The following is a 16,257-nucleotide window of genomic DNA, read 5'->3' on the forward strand; positions in this document are numbered from 1 at the left end:
TGAATGAAGAAATTCAAAAACTGTCCTGGGTGTTCCCAAAAGCCTGATTAGAGGATAAAATGACAAAAAGTTTTTTCTGAAAGTGAAATATCCCTTTAAATCAGTGAGACAAATTCCTGTACAAAATTGCACTTTAACGGCAGGGGAAATTATGTTATTTGGTTACAAGTCAAGTAGGTCGGGAGTGGCTTATTGAGTGGCTTATTGTCGGTATCAGCCGGTATTTGGTTAAAATAAGTAGGGATGGTCCGATCAGGTTTTTTGGAACCGATCACCGAGCACCGATCACAAAAGTTTGATCACCCGATCCCGATCAATCACCGATCCGATCAAGTTATTATTTATATTTTCTAAATGTTAATGTTTTAACTTTAATTCATTCATTCACTCATGAATTCATTTATATATTTGCCTTATAGTTATTTACCAGCATTACTATGTATTTATTATCATAGCAGTAACTAATTATTCCTTCAGCACTGTGGAAATCAATACCCCAAAATGGCCTCAAGTGGGCATACTGAACGGCTGGTTGATCAGATGCACCGATCCAATCGGATCGGTGAATTTACCTTTTGATCTAAACCACCGATTATCGCCGATCATGCTTTGATCGGCCCGATCCGATCCATTGCCGATTGATCGGTAACATCTCTAAAAATAAGTATTAATAGCTCTATATTCTGATAGTAGTCATTGATAGAGTGTTTTCTCAGTATACGAGTCTCCTTGTCTCTCCAGCTCTTTATTAAAAATTAAAATGCATTTTCAGGTCGGGATACCAATTCTCAATCAATCAGGACAGGATACAGACAGAATAATGACACAAAGAAATTAGCAGAGAAAATTGGAGCTGGAACACTATAAAAGAAGAACATTACCAAGAGGTGAACATTGCTTGGACTGTGCAGCATGAGCCTGATGGTAGCCTACCTGGCAGATGAATATTGGAGACCCATAAGTCTGTAACTGATGTGGTTCCATTTGTACACTGGAGACCTTGAAATGTAAAGAGCTAGAAGACACACATTAATGAGTGAATAGGACCCAGAAGTAGGCTATCAACTCTGTCAATGTGCAACAAACTTTGTGTTTGCTTTTTCCCCCACACCAGTACAATTATAGTGAGTACTAGTCATAGAGTATATATGGTACTACTAGTGTGTGTTTTGATTTATTTTTTATTTTTTAGCTCTGGGGGAAACTTTAGGCCTTTGTGTATGTGTGTCTTTAAATTCCTCCCTGCGCTGGGTGTGTTACACGGTATTCGTTCCGATGTTCTCGAGTCAACGACTTCCTTTTTGTTCCGGGCTTCAGGGGAGCAGTCATGGCGGCCGAGGGAGATGTCGATTTGGACCTGGAAGCTGAGGAGAATTGTACTGGAAAACCCGTTGAAAAACCTCGCAAACATGACAGCGGAGCCGCCGACTTGGAAAGAGTCACCGACTATGCGGAAGAGAAGGAGATCTCCAGCTCCGACCTGGAAAATGTGAGGATGGATGGCTGTCTGTTCAGCTAGCAAGCATGTGTCTACTGCTAGCCGCTACTAGTGTAGCTGGGGACTGCCCATAAGTCCGAATGTTCATTAGTCCGAATTTAGTTAGGGTTACTGAGGTTAGGGTTAGTTAGAGTTAAGGCCCTTCCATACTTTGACCGAAACCGCCGTTTTCGGTCAAAAGGTCCTTTTCTACCATAAAATTATATCCCTCGGGACTTCTGAAAAGCATTGGACCGAACGAGAGTTCGGAAATTTGCACGTCGGAAAACACAACTCACCGAACATTTCGGTCGAAGTATGGAGAGGCCTTTAGGCATAGTATTCTTAACAAATTCGGACTAATGAACCTTCGGACCAATGCCATGGCATGTAGCTAACGTTACAGTTGTTGGTTGACTTATCATTGTGTAGTAGCATAGACTGTAGCATATTGTTTACCTGTCATAATGTTAATAATAAAAGTCCCTATCCGGAGTTTATTTTTAACATAATGTATTAAAGTATATTTGGCATATGTTATGAAAGAGTTTGGTTTAATTTATTGTAGAGAGGAAAGCACTGTACTTTACTTGTTAGCCCTGAATACAGGACGCAGGGCTATTTACTTGTATGAATTGAGAGAAAAAAGGAACCCCAATTGAAACATGCCCGAAAGCTTTCTTGTGGTGTATGTTTATCCTTTTAGTTGACCTTGTACCAGTGAACTGTACTGTCCTGTACCCTTTACTTTGCAAACCTCTAATAGTCTTCAATCAATCAATTAATCAATCTACTCCACCTGTCAAAATACAGTACATGTCTGCTTTACACCACAAACATCACCAAAGGGTTCAGAATCGGATATTCTGTTCTCTAGGAAACAGAAAAAGAAACATGTATTTATTGTTTTAATACTATTTATTATTTCTGTTTGTTTGTGGGCTACCCGTTTGTTTGAGGCTTAGATTTGTTTGATTACAGCGTCAAGATAATAAATGGTTTGTCAGATGGCTAACATGACTCATACCTACTATTTATAAAGTTAATGTGTGTTCCATCCTTGTTTCAGGCCATGTCAGTTATTGGAGACCGGAGATCACGAGAACAGAAAGCCAAACAAGAGAGGTAATCTCATACCTGAAGAGTCAAACAGTGTTGTATTGAATTGTTAGCGGGCATAGCGGCAAGTAACTTAGAGGAGGGGTCTTCAACGGTTTCAGGCCAAGGACCCCTTAGTTGAGAGAGAGATGAAGCAGGAGGCCCCCACAACCCTCTCATAGATTCCATATAGTTTCATTGTTTGACAGCACAATCATCAGTGTATTTTGGATTCATGTCAATTTGTGTTTTCAGATATTTAACCACTTGAACCGTCAATACTTAATTTGACCTTTCACTCTGTACTTAGTCTGCTCTTTTTCCCCTCTACACCAAAGCTCTTTGCCAAAAATAGCCGATCTACAAGCTCACAACGGCATTGAGAGCTTGTAGATCTGCTATTTTCGTCTAAAGTTCTCAGAATATGGACACTAGGGTTCAAGTGGTTAATATAAAAAAGGAGAAAAAAAACTTTCGATCATTCAAAGATTTGGAGAACCCCCTGTAGTAACTCTGTTGAAGACCCATGACGAAAGGCCTGTCCATACTTTGACCGAAACCGCCGTTTTCGGTCAAAAGGTCCTTTTCTACCATAAAATTATATCCCTCGGGACTTCTGAAAAGCATTGGACCGAACGAGAGTTCGGAAATTTGCACGTCGGAAAACACAACTCACCGAACATTTCGGTCGAAGTATGGAGAGGCCTTTAGACTGAGGGTATCCATATGCAACTTTCTCCACTGACAGCCCCATTCATGAAACAGAAACCTGGTTGTATTAAATGAACATTGATAAACTCACCAATATTTGGACAGCTTGGGTGCTTGATCAAAAAAGGTAAACGGTATACAAGAATAAAAGTATTGCTGCAAATTTTACTTGATAACGTTTCGGAAGAACCCATGGTGGCTCATTTTACCAAGTTAAATGTGCTGATTTTTATTCTTGCACATACATTTGCTCACAACATTTTTTGGGAACAAGGACTTGACAGAGACGAAGAGAACAACCCATGCTGTCCATAGTGGTGTAATATGAGTGTGTTTTATCGTTGTTTAATACAATCATAGGACATAGGATGTTTCATGAATGGTTATGTCAAAGAAGGGAATTGCAACTTATGGTTATGGATACCCTCTTAAGTTGCTGGCTATTAGATTACAACTTGAATGACACTGGGTAGGTACAGTTAACACATAACATGAATTTGCATGTTAATTATGTTCTCATCATTCCAGGGAAAAGGAGTTGGCCAAAGTAACGATCAGGAGAGAGGATGTAGAACTAATTGTAAGTTTATCACTTTGATCATCAACTTAAACAACTTTTAACTGTATTCCTATTTTGGGCAGGTCATTCATTATAGGCAAATGTTTAACGTAAAAAATCTTAAGATCTACAAGCTGACAATACGTCACAACACATTGTTTGTAGATCAGCTCTTTAAAAACGACAGTATTTTAAATAGTTCATTGTAACGCTACATGGTGTGCTTGCCTTGTAGATCAGCCATTTCATATTTTTTAATCCTGTATCTTGAATTGATATCCTGAGCTGAAAATGTATTTACTGTTTACTAAAGAGTAGAGACCATTGTTATTGAATAAATGCTATAGCAATGAATACTATCAGAATATAGTAAAGAAACAAGCTTTTCGGTACAGTATATGAATCTAAAGAACACTGCTGTGAGTAATTTGGTATTTCTTACTGCCACAAATGTTTTCATTCATAGATGGCAGAGATGGAGATATCCAGGGGTGTGGCAGAGCGCAGTCTCAGGGAACACATGGGAAATGTGGTGGAGGCTCTTGTTACCCTGACAAACTGAACACAAATTGTTCTTGGAACGTTTACGCTATGGACTGCTTCATATTCACTGGGCGTCATTAAGTGGCCGAATGGAAATATGGTTCAATTTTTCTTTTTTTAAGGTTCATTGTTATAACGTCATATTTGGCTTGCTTACTTTTTTCCTAGTAAATGTTGTATAAATGCAATATTTCAGTTGTTTTCAATGAAGATCAATTAAAACACTGGATCAAAATGTGACTTTTATTCACAAACGATTTCAAGTTACAATACATTTTAGTTGTCACAAATGTACAACAATAAAGGACAGAACTAAAATACAAATAATTTCCATACTAATTTAAAGGGATCTTATACACGATTGACCCTTTGTCAGCATTCTGATTGGTCCCTGAAAGAGAAATCACAATAGCCTACTGCACCCAAGATGTTCCTTTTTACTGAGGCCAATTTTAAAATGAGAATTGAACTGAAATGTCTTTCTTCTAATGGTGGATGGAGAGAGGACTTTAGTCCAAGCAACAACCTCCAATAGTCATGAAGAGGGGCCACAGGCAGGACTTGACAAAGGGTCAATTACAATCTAAGCTGATTTATGAAAACTGAAGGTCAATATATGGGTGTGTGACAAAATAATGGTCATAAAAGGTGTTCATGGTGTCATACACACTTACCCCAAATGCAGTGACATTTAGGTGGCATGTCAGCAATAAAAGGACAATCCACCTTCAAAATGAATGTCATAGTCTGTCAGCTTTGACATGTTTGAGCAATGGTCTGTATGTTAAAAGAAAAAAATAACATTTTGAAGAGGAGGATGCAGCAAGTCTTCCTTTCCATGACTGTTCAATTCTGACTCATTAGTACCCCCTGGTGTTCCAAAAAGGTTAGACAAATGGCAGATACAAATAAATGCCAAGTATATACAGGGGTTCTTGAATGTAGGATGCAAAAAGTCTGAGGCTGGACTCACACATATGCATGAAACGTCTTCTCCGTATCGTCTGAGAATGGCCACTGGGGGCGCCGTACTAATGCATTCATTGTCAATGGAAGGTTGTTTGGTTTTTTGTCGTTGCCGTGTCTCTAGCTCAACCACAGCCTGTCTTTTGAACCTTCCATTGACGATGCATTAGTACGGTGCCCCCAGTGGCCATTCTCAGACGATACGGAGAAGATGTTTCACGCAAATGTCTGTACGGCGCCTGAGAAGTCTTTGATGCTGCAATGTGGGTCCAACAAGATTTGTACACAGTTCACCGACCGCACACACACACTTAGGTCTTCCTCTTCTGAACTGTGGGCCTGTCAAACACGTCTCTCACTCCAGCTGCCTTCTGCTTGAAGAATTTACTGTTCTGAGCACTCTCTTGTGCCCAAGCCGAATCGAATGATGTGCTGTCCTGGTCCACCAAGTGGGTGTACTTTGTGCGCCCAGAGCGACCAAAGTTTTTAACCTTATAAACAAACAAAAGATAATTTTAGCTAAGATAGTAAGTAATAGATCAGCAGAAGAATCATGTTACCAACATAACGAATGAACAGTGGTGACATCTATCAATGTGTGACATGCAATCAGTGTTGGGTTACTTTTAAAATGTAATAAAGTAAGCCATGTTAAAATGTTCAGAGTTAAATAAGATATTACTTTTGCATTACTCACAAAACACCCTCAAATGAAGCGCAAAAGGACTAGGCATAATATGAAATGGGAAGGTAGGCTAAATGGAATACATAAATGGAGAATAAAAACAATAACAATTTTGTTAGTATTAAAATGCTATTTTAGAAGGCCAACTTTAAATGTCATAATGAAACAACTCAGAAGCTGGAGCATCCTCTTTTGGTGCAGGTAATGCAAACTGCATTATCATTAGTGTGAATGAATTCATTGGAAGACTAAAAACTGGAGTTTCTGAATATAATGCAGTACTTTAAAAGCAACTTTAATATCATTAGGTAATGCTTTATATTACTTTGTTACTCGTGAAAGTAATATTGTTACTTACCATACACTTCAGCTAGTGATGTATATCAATACAATAATGACGCAATTCAAATAAATCCAACTGACCTGCATGACTTTGGGTAAGATGGTTTTATTGAAATGGTCCTCCAAAGTAGGTGCACTGAAGTCTCTCTTGAAACAGTCCTGCTCCTCGTCCTGGGAAAGTAATCAGAATGTGTATTGGTGCACATAGGGCTGTCACGATTATGACCTTCTACATGACGATTAATTGTCACTCAAATAATTGCGATTAACAATTTAATTTTGTTTTTGTCGTTGACAATTACGCTTCTGTTTGGCTTGCAGGCATTTGAAGTTGCACATGGCAGATAAATATACAAAGAAATTACTGACATATTTGACAACTTTATACTTAAAAAAAGAACATTGATAGTGGAAATCGTCGATCTACAAGCGACGCGTTGTGAGCTTGTAGATCTGCTATTTCCACTACTTTTTGAAAGTGTAGTGTTTGAAACTATAGTAACATTTCTCAACATGGAAACGATTATGACAATTATGCAAAATAATTGTGACAGCCCTACAATATAAAAATGTAAAAACAATATAAAAAGGTAAGGAATATCAAGGTGCATTTTTTAGTAAATGCTATAGCTAACTTCTGATTGCCTTATATGCAATTATAAAATAATTCAGATATTTTTTTTGTGACTTAATGTATACAATTGCAAACAGAGGGTGTTCCTAAAAATTATAATGTAGAAGCAGACCGCTACTCACCATAAAGAAGGCTCCTCTGTGATAGTACTTCTGGAGGAACTTGTATTTGCCCTTGGAGGCTTTGTTAGTGATGACTTTGTTGTTGTTACGGAGCTCTGCCCTGCGCTCTTCCTCTGTGAGGTTGTGGAATCTCTCGATCTCTGCTTTCTCCTTCTCCAGGCTAAAAACAATACACCACAAGCAGGGTCATCAACCCATTTAGGCCTAGGATTATTGAATGCTCTAACCAGTGAAGAATAGCAGATATACAAGCTCACAGCACGGCACCGAGTGCCGCGCTGCGAGGTTGTAGATCTGCTATTTTTGAAAAAGTCGTGAAAATGTGTGCAAATCTTTGAATATATGTATTTTCAAAGCGAACGTTTGTAACTCAAATTTTGCTTCTGGGGGGTCCCTGGAACTAGATATTTTGAAATGGGGGTCCGTGGCCAAATAAATATCATTTTGGGGGTCCTTCACATGAAAAGGTTTGAGCACCACTGACATAGTAGTCTCTCAAGAACAGACTAACTGAGCTCCAGTTAAGTGAAAAGGACCTTTTCTTTGACGATGGCTGGCTAGATTGCTGACATAGAAACATAGGTTTTTTCCAAAAATCTTAGGATTCAAAAGACACTTATAGAATCGGGTCAAAATTCTAATTTTCACGATTTTTCAAAAATAGCAGATCTACAAGCTCGCAGCGCGGCACTCGGTGCCGCGCTGTGAGCTTGTATATCTGCTATTTTTTTATATTTAAAGCATAAAATATTGCGTCCTAATGTGTTCAGGCCTAAATGGGTCAATATGTCCATACACAGACAAATGTGCCGGTGGCAAGACTTGGCCTTGTCTGTGGCAAATTCTAGATTTGACATTATAATGTTCTTATTTTGATCATAAGACCCAATTACTGAATGTCAGTCTCCAGGTTTCTGATTTACTATGAAACTATGTATTGCAAATTGCAAAAAATGTAATTGCCCTCGGCAGATTTGGTTTGGCGCCGCTCAGTTGTGATTGGATTTCACTCCCCCCTGACACTGTTATGATCGTTTAACAGATGAAATCTAGCTTTGCAGCAAATTCTGGAACATCTATTTAACTGTTAATCATCTCTGCTAAATAACCCATTTAGGCCTAGAATTATCGAATGCTTTAACCAGTGAAAAATAGCAGATATACAAGCTCACAGCGCGGCACCGAGTGCCGCGCTGCGAGCTTGTAGATCCGCTATTTTTGGAAAAAGTCGTGAAATTGTGTGCAAATCTTTGAATACATGTATTTTCAAAGCGAATTTTTGGGGGTCCTTCACATGAAAAGGTTTGAGAACCACTGACATAGTACGGTAGTCTCTCAAGAACAGACTGAGCTCCAGTTAAGTGAAAAGGACCTTTTCTTTGATGATGGCCGGCCAGATTGCTGACATAGAAACATGGGTTTTTCAAAAAAATCTTAGAAGGATTCAAAAGACACTTAAAGAATCGGGTCAAAATTCTAATTTTCACGATCAAAAATAGCAGATCTACAAGCTCGCAGCGCGGCACTCGGTGCCGCGCTGTGAGCTTGTATATCTGCTATTCTTCCAATAATTAAAGCATAAAATAATGATACACATAATGTGTACCCGTTCTAAATGGGATAAGTAAATAAAATGAAATGATCAACGTACGCTTCACGTGCTTCTCGGTCCCTCTTGATGCGTTTCAGCTCCCGGACCTTCCACGCCTCATATTCCTCCTCCTCGTTCTCCCCATCCGTGTCCAGGGCGTCCAAGGCAGCCAACGTGCGTCGGTTCTCCTCAAACTCCTTCTTGGCCTCCTCCTCTACGATCTTCAGGGTGTAGCGGCGGCGCTCCTCGGCCACCCTCTTGGCCTCCGCCTCCAACTCTCGCAGTTTCAGTTCCTCTGCTTCACGCTCTGCCACCGTCACCCTGTCCTTCCTGTAGTACAAATTCAATGGAGAGACTAAATTGGTTACATTAGGGCTTTTAGAGGAGGTCCTTCGAAAAACCATATTCTAGCTCAGTTTGAGCTAGAAAGTATTGGTCAGACAGACCGAACAATATTTTTTTAACAAAACTAATCTACACAAAGTGTGTAGTTACAAGAGACTTTGTGAAAATTAATTGAATAGTCATTGATCAATCAACAGAAATTGAATTAAATTAATTTACGTTCAAACATTTCAAATATTGGTTTAGTGATTTGTATCATGTACCGTAAACACTTGTATTAAGTGCAGCGTGATTATGTGTCTGTTCTTACTTGCGAATGAAGACTGGTTTGAGTCGTGGCTCGGCTTCATCCTCACTGTCTGTGTATTCTTCATATTCAGACTCAGACTCTGACTCCTCCCCCGACTTCCCTTCATCTTCCACCTCCATGATCTCAGTGATGTCCTCAGTCTTTCGTTCTGTAGCTCTCTGGCGCATCATTGCTCGACGCCTTTCAACTTCCTGCATTGGAAAATTTACATTTTAAAGACACATTTCAAGATTTCTCATCAAAAGGTTAACTTATTAGGTAAAAAAGCTGCCGTTTTAATATCTATTACGTTTGGTGCTGGATATGTTCCAGGCATAAGTTCTATTCAGCATTAATGTGAGAAAGAAAACATCCAAGTAAAAGCTGAACATCTCTATTTTGCATGTAACCTATCATCCTTCTTTGCCACAAACCAACATTTCTAAACAATTGAGAAAAAGGCTTTTTGAAACTTAGTACGTATTTATAGAACAACAAAATCACAAACATATTTAAATTAGTATGAAGTGAACCTCATCATCCACTTCTTCCTCTTCCTCCTCTTCATCCTCACTGCTGTCCTCACGTTCCGGGTGCCAGGTTCCTTCATCTGAGTCTTCACTGCTCTCTGCTACCATTTCAGGCTCTGCTATTTGTCTGTGTCTGGCAAGCCTGAGAAAAAAGAGGGGAGACAGTTGGGTCAAATTGCAGGAACAGGCCTGTCACAATTATTACATAATTGTCTAATCGCAAGTATTATTATATTTGCATAATCGTTTTCATGTAAAAAAAAAATCACACATTTTCAAATCAGATCAGCTATTCCTGCAATTTTTACATGTTTAAAATGATTAAATATGTCAATAATGTCTTTGTATATTTAACGTTATTTGTCATATCAATGCCAAACACACTATTAAATCGTTAATCGCAATCATTTAAGTGACAATTAATCATAAACTTAAATTTGTAATTGTGACATGATAACCATGTGCAGGACTTCCACTTGGGACGAAATTTGGTTCTTACAACGTTGTCGTCCTGGTGGACCAAGACACACTGTTAATTTGGTTCACATCATGCGTCCTCCTGATGGAAGATTTAACGTTTACCTTTCCTCCACATCCTCCGACACTCGGTTGAGCAGACGCTTGAGACGTGGGTCGGAGATCTCCTCTTCCTCCATCTCCATCTCTGGCTCTGCATCCTTTCCCTTCTTCACAAACTGAAAATCTTCCTCCTCTTCGTCCGACGACTCCATTGGAGCATAGTCTGGACGCTTACCCGACACATACCTCTTCACCTTCACCTTTTCCATCGAGATCTCACCTACGCAATGCAAGACAGAGGCGGTTTAGAATTAGATTGAATGTGTACACTGTCAGAGTTACAGACCCATAAGGGTTGAATTGGATTCCTGGTGGTCGCCCGACCAGATGCTGAGAACCAGTCATTTAGAGCTTAGATAAACTGGTCTCGTGGTCTGATAATATAGCCTGTGAGCACAAAGGTGGGATGATCACCAGTGAAATTAAAGTTAAAATAGTTCCCATATTATCTTACTAATAGTGTTGAGAACTGACAGACACACTACACTACCTAGAGACACAGACACACAGCCTGAGACAGACACAAAACTACCAAATTAGGTCCCGTCTCATCTGAGCAGTCACTTTACAGCAGCTAAAATGCTGCCTACACATCAGTTGGACAACTGGATTTCGGATGAAAACGTGTCACACTGTCACTGGACAAGAAAATTGGTATTTATACACAATCATCATCACAGATGTATTCACTGGGTACAGAGCATCGCAGCGGAAGTGGATTCCTGGGGTCACTTAATATTCCCCATTCATTTTCGCCATAGACTTTTACAAAAATATTTATAACAATTATGTTAAGCCTCGAACCAAGCCATCCAGGATGGATGTGAATCATGACCATAAAACCGTTGATCCTATGTGAAAACATATTTTAATATTACATTATTTGATATACTACATTTAATAACTACCCTTTGTTTAGCGATTTTCAAAATGTTCTTTTCATAGAAAAAAAGGTTATGGTCATGATTCACCTCCATCCTGGATGGCTTGGTTCGAGGCTTAACATAATTGTTATAAATATTTTTGTAAAAGTCTATGGCGAAAATGAATGGGGAATATTAAGTGACCCCAGGAATCAACTTCCGCTGCGATGCTCTATGCTCATTTACATTGCAATTGCTGCAAACACAACATCGGCATCAAACAGATACAGACGTAAACAACCAACCACCCCCAAGAAGAGAACAAATATATGTGTTGTAGACATTGGAACACTAAAGCAATATGTTGATTTATGATCAAGTAGCAAAGGATTTAAATTACAAATAATATTGGACAATATGAACACATAACACTAAAGTTCACACGGACTGAGCCTTTAATATCAAATATTGGTTTTGGTTGTACAGCAAATCAACCTGCAGGCTACAGTGCAAATAAAAGACTCGCAGATTGTGGGACTTGCTAGCATGTGGCTAGCAGCTAACTAAATCTCACCTTTCTCATTTCGAATTGGTACGGCTCCAGCCGTGGACTGGATAGGTGGTAACTTCATATTGAGGGCATCGCGATCGCGAAGTTCGCGTCCAGCCATGGCTGCCCAAAGAATATATATTCTAAACACAATAAAATGTAAAGTTTTCGTTGAACAAAATCCACTCGACGATGTCGGCTCGCTCAAACGGAAGTTGTCGAACTGTGCTCCGACAGGAAGTGCAGCTGCTCCAAACTTCCGACTAGAAATTAAAGTCTACAAGGGGCGTTCCTGTTACACATCTCTATTCAGAATCAGAAACATTGCTATTCAGAAGATTGACTTCCATTATTCTAAATGGAGGTGTCACCTGAACCTGCCCTGCCCCTTCTTTGTATATACTTACTGTTTGTTTTTGAATTACTGTTACCTAATTACTGTTTTCCTTTTTGTTCTCTCATTTTATTTATTTATTTACATATCTACTGCATAGTACTGTGTTCTATTAGTCTGCCATTCAATGTTATATGAGATACTTTAATGGTTTCCTGTGGAAATAAGCTTAGTCTTTTCATGGATCTCCTTTTAGTAGACCTTGTACCAGTGAACTGTACCGTCATGAAACTGTACCTTTTCCTATGCAAACTTCTAATAAAGTCTTCAATCAATCAATCAATCAAACAAACCCTAACACTGTTTCTAAGTAGGGGTGTTTCTGAATAGAGGTCTGCCCCCGGGCGTTCCTGTTCCACTCATAACCACGGCCACTGTAATACAAGCGTTAATATAACTCTGTTTAGTTATTACAGCCCACACAAGTAATTAATATACAGCCTGCAGTGGCTATTTGGTGTATTGGTTGATTTAATATTGTATTAGACAAAAACGTAGAACACCACAAGTAGTCAAAACTAAAAAGATGAAGTACAGTCAAAACACCCCGCCTAAAAGGAACACCCCAAAAAGGTCCTTGCGGCCTTGTTTCCGTCGGAGGTCCTATGACTTGATTTATTTCATTAACCTGTGTTCTCCTAATATCTATTAAGAAGACAAGAAAAGTAAACTAAATGTCAAAGCCAAACCTTTTGAAAAAAGAAAACAAGGACATAAATGAAGGCAATTTATTTCGAGTCATGTTGTAAACCAAATACACTGCATCAATTCCTTACAAAATGTAGTGCATCTCATAATGTAGGCCAATATAGCCTATTTAAATGTAGTTTTATGCTATATCCTAGGGCTGCACAAAGTAAAGCTCCATATTCTGATAGTAATCATTGCTATGGAGTGTTTGTTCAGAGTACCTAGTTAACAGTTCAACGATATAGTTGTGAAACTTGCCAATTAATCCAAACATCGTATTTTGTCCACCTTGAAGGTTTAATAACTATAACATTACACAACGCATCTTTCTATCCGGCTCACATGGGAACAATAAAATCACATTTAGATAAGAATATTACTTTACAAATAATTATTTTTACATCATTAAATATTTTTAGTCATCATTGTGCAGCCCCATTACACCCTTGGCCAGACTGTCATTATTATGATAAAGGATAGTGTGTTTAAGAGTGATAATCCATCCATTAAACAAAACAATGAAATACAAACCTAATTACATCCCACTCTGATTTCAAATGACTCTTTTCAGTTGATCAGTTGTTCTGAGTCAACGCTAAAGTTGAACACCCCTCTGTTTGAACAGCTCGTGTAGCTTTTCTTCCAGGGCTGGATTGGTGTTTTTCAGTCCTTTCACCACCTGAGAAGCCCAAAGAAAGTACTCCTGGACCCGCTCTGCTGTCCATCCTGCCAAACAGAGCGACGCAGAGGAACATTAGGTTATAACAAGCAGCCTTATCTGCCATACAAGGAAATAAAAGATGGACTCAGATTAAATGTCTAGGATAAGATCAAGGCAACACAAATTATTGTTGAAGCATCCTTGGGTCTCTTGAAAGGCGCTATATACGCTTTTAAACGCTGTCAGAAGCAGTTGCCGGATGATTTCACCCAATCACCCTTTTGCACACCCTTCTATTGGTAGGCAACGTTTCGGTCACTCAGACCTGATGAAGGTCTGAGTGATCGAAACCTTGCCTACCAATAAAAATGTTTTTAGTGAAGACAGTGCGTGGGTCTCCTACATTATTCCAATTGTCAAGTTCTTTACTTCTAAACATACATACCGAATTAGTACCAAATTGCGGATAAATATCAATGAAATGGAAATGATAGGGATGGTGGCGTTTCTCTACAAAACATCAAACTGTGCAGGAAACAACAGTAAAGACAGAGAATTTGGGCAGTATTTATTGAATGAGAGGAGAGCCTCTTGAGATGCAGCATCTCATTTTAGAGGAGGTCCAATACACACAGATAAAACATTACATACAATGATACAATACAAATGCACAACACACACACACACACACACACACACACACACACACACACACACACACACACACACACACTCAGAAAGTGTACAAACATAACCAAATGGACCAGTACGGATCAATTTTGGTTACATTGTTGTTAAAACAGGGTTCCCACACATTTTTACCAATTAATTTCCAAAACGTTTCCAAAACGTTTCCAGAATATTTAACCCAATTTCCAGGACTATATAACAATAATTCAGCTCAATAACAGGTCGTTTACTCCTATGCGCAATGCCCAAAGACAGGTAGTATGCCAGTGGTTCTCAACCTTTTCAGGCCGTGACCACCGAAATAATCATGTTTTAACTGCGGACCCGGCACCCTGACGAGCACTAAGAGTTGAGGAATTTTGTATAACACGGTTCTATTGTGAAAATAGCAGATCTACATGCGAGGCGTTGTGAGCATGTAGATCGGCTATTTTCACAATTTCTGCTTCTATATATTTGACAATTTGGCCCATGTTTAATTTGTCATTTCAGAGGTATTAACAAAATCAATAACCAAAGACAATGCATAGCTATTTTTTCCAGGACCTTCCAGGACCTTTGATAAATTCCAAAACTCTTCCAGTACTGGATATTTTTTTTTTCCTGATTTCAAAATATTTCCAGGAATTTCATGACCGTGGGAACCCTGTTAAATGAACTCTGAAAACAAAGCAGACCTGATGGCGTGCTGCGGTTGAGGTCCCTCAGGTTATACAGCTTATCAGCCAGTTTGACCAGTTTGGCCTGGTGACTGCGGTGCGGCGCGTGCTCCACCTGCTGCCGCTTCCTCTCCTGCTTGGGGAGGCTCTTGTCATCGGTCACCTCCTGCACGATGCGCGCCACCGTTGTTCCAAACGCTGCCTCCAGCTCTGCTAGGCTGGTGTCAGTGTCCTCCACAGTGTCATGAAGTAAAGCTGCCTGCAATGACAAGACAAGACAAGACAAGACAAGACAAGACAAGACAAGACAAGACAAGACAAGACAAGAAACATCCAGTGGGGTAGAAAGCACTCAGATGTTTTACTTAAGTAAAAGTATCAATACTGCAATGTAGAAATACTGTTAAGGCACGGTCACTCCGGAATAATATTCTACCTATATTAGAGTGGATACCACCAATGCATTTCAATGGGAATGGAGCCGATTTTTGGAGAAATCTGACATTTGCAGATTTCTTTAAAAATCTGTGTTTTGGATCCGAGATGTAGGGGAGTACAAGTAAAAGTGTTGGAAATTGGACTTTACTCAAGTAAAGTACAATTACCTAAAAATGTTACCTATGTAGGCCAACAGTACTTGAGTATATGTGCTTAGTTAGTTTACATCACTGGTTTACAAAACACTGAATGATACATCACTATAAATCTATACATAAATTATGAATGAGAACTTGCCTGCAAAACTTCAATGTCTGTGATACCACCTTCATTGCTCAGGATTCTTGCTACTCCTTAATACACACACACACACACACACACACACACACACACACACACACACAGAGAGAGAGAGAGAGAGAGAGAGAGAGAGAGAGAGAGAGAGAGAGAGAGGTTTATACAACTTAGTATAGACCAGTATCGTGCATTTTACCACCACAGAGTGCCTGTGTTACCTGTCCCTGTTACCCTTTTCTCTCAGAAAGACTGGTAGGCGAGGTTACTGTTACCCTGAACAACTGTACACATACCTATCGGGTGGTTTATGTACGGGGTTCCTTCTGGGTCTTTACGTCGTTGGTTGCGGTGCTTTTCTGCGGCAAAGTTTACAGTTTCCAACAATACAACGGCGTCTGTGTTCATTGTGAGGAATGAAACGCGAGGTAAAGTAAAACAACGTCAAAAGAAAGCAGAGTGTAAAACAAAAACAAAACAAATGCCGAGTATGTCCCACACTGGTACGTCCCTGAACTGGGTCCGGGGGAAAACAAGCTAAGCATTG

General features: G+C 39.4%; 3 protein-coding genes across 3 annotated transcripts; 1 reads left to right on the forward strand and 2 right to left on the reverse strand.

The window, feature by feature from the left end:
• Positions 1–1,304: 1,304 nt before the first annotated feature.
• hypk (huntingtin interacting protein K) lies at positions 1,305–4,623 on the forward strand. Its single transcript, XM_080730789.1, has 4 exons — positions 1,305–1,489; positions 2,547–2,602; positions 3,815–3,866; positions 4,312–4,623. The coding sequence occupies exons 1-4, from the start codon at positions 1,328–1,330 to the stop codon at positions 4,405–4,407; spliced, it is 366 nt and encodes a 121-aa protein (XP_080586915.1). The 5' UTR covers positions 1,305–1,327; the 3' UTR covers positions 4,408–4,623.
• A 125-nt stretch (positions 4,624–4,748) lies between these two features.
• On the reverse strand, positions 4,749–12,079 carry mfap1 (microfibril associated protein 1). The gene is made up of 8 exons (XM_080730779.1): positions 11,909–12,079; positions 10,475–10,691; positions 9,896–10,034; positions 9,384–9,574; positions 8,789–9,058; positions 7,138–7,297; positions 6,463–6,552; positions 4,749–5,845 (listed from the first exon to the last, which is right to left on the reverse strand). The coding sequence occupies exons 1-8, from the start codon at positions 12,003–12,005 to the stop codon at positions 5,666–5,668; spliced, it is 1,344 nt and encodes a 447-aa protein (XP_080586905.1). The 5' UTR covers positions 12,006–12,079; the 3' UTR covers positions 4,749–5,665.
• A 962-nt stretch (positions 12,080–13,041) lies between these two features.
• On the reverse strand, positions 13,042–16,187 carry hddc3 (HD domain containing 3). Its single transcript, XM_080730788.1, has 4 exons — positions 16,007–16,187; positions 15,710–15,769; positions 14,997–15,233; positions 13,042–13,694 (listed from the first exon to the last, which is right to left on the reverse strand). Exons 1-4 carry the CDS (start codon positions 16,116–16,118, stop codon positions 13,564–13,566), a joined length of 540 nt encoding a protein of 179 aa, XP_080586914.1. The 5' UTR covers positions 16,119–16,187; the 3' UTR covers positions 13,042–13,563.
• Positions 16,188–16,257: the final 70 nt, after the last annotated feature.

This window comes from Nannobrachium achirus, assembly GCF_963921795.1.
Source record: "Nannobrachium achirus genome assembly, chromosome: 7".
NCBI lineage: Eukaryota > Metazoa > Chordata > Actinopteri > Myctophiformes > Myctophidae > Nannobrachium > Nannobrachium achirus.

Coding starts and splice junctions, on each gene's coding strand:
- hypk (XM_080730789.1), top strand. CDS start 1,328: ATGGCGGCCGAGGGAGATGTCGATTTGGACCTGGAAGCTGAGGAGAAT. Junction 1,490..2,546: donor CCAGCTCCGACCTGGAAAAT/GTGAGGATGGAT, acceptor TCCTTGTTTCAG/GCCATGTCAGTTATTGGAGA. Junction 2,603..3,814: donor CAGAAAGCCAAACAAGAGAG/GTAATCTCATAC, acceptor TCATCATTCCAG/GGAAAAGGAGTTGGCCAAAG.
- mfap1 (XM_080730779.1), bottom strand. CDS start 12,005: ATGGCTGGACGCGAACTTCGCGATCGCGATGCCCTCAATATGAAGTTA. Junction 10,035..10,474: donor TCGGAGGATGTGGAGGAAAG/GTAAACGTTAAA, acceptor CTTTTTTCTCAG/GCTTGCCAGACACAGACAAA. Junction 5,846..6,462: donor TCTTACCCAAAGTCATGCAG/GTCAGTTGGATT, acceptor TTTGTTTATAAG/GTTAAAAACTTTGGTCGCTC.
- hddc3 (XM_080730788.1), bottom strand. CDS start 16,118: ATGAACACAGACGCCGTTGTATTGTTGGAAACTGTAAACTTTGCCGCA. Junction 15,234..15,709: donor CATTGAAGTTTTGCAGGCAA/GTTCTCATTCAT, acceptor CATTGCAGGCAG/CTTTACTTCATGACACTGTG. Junction 13,695..14,996: donor CAACCGCAGCACGCCATCAG/GTCTGCTTTGTT, acceptor TCTGTTTGGCAG/GATGGACAGCAGAGCGGGTC.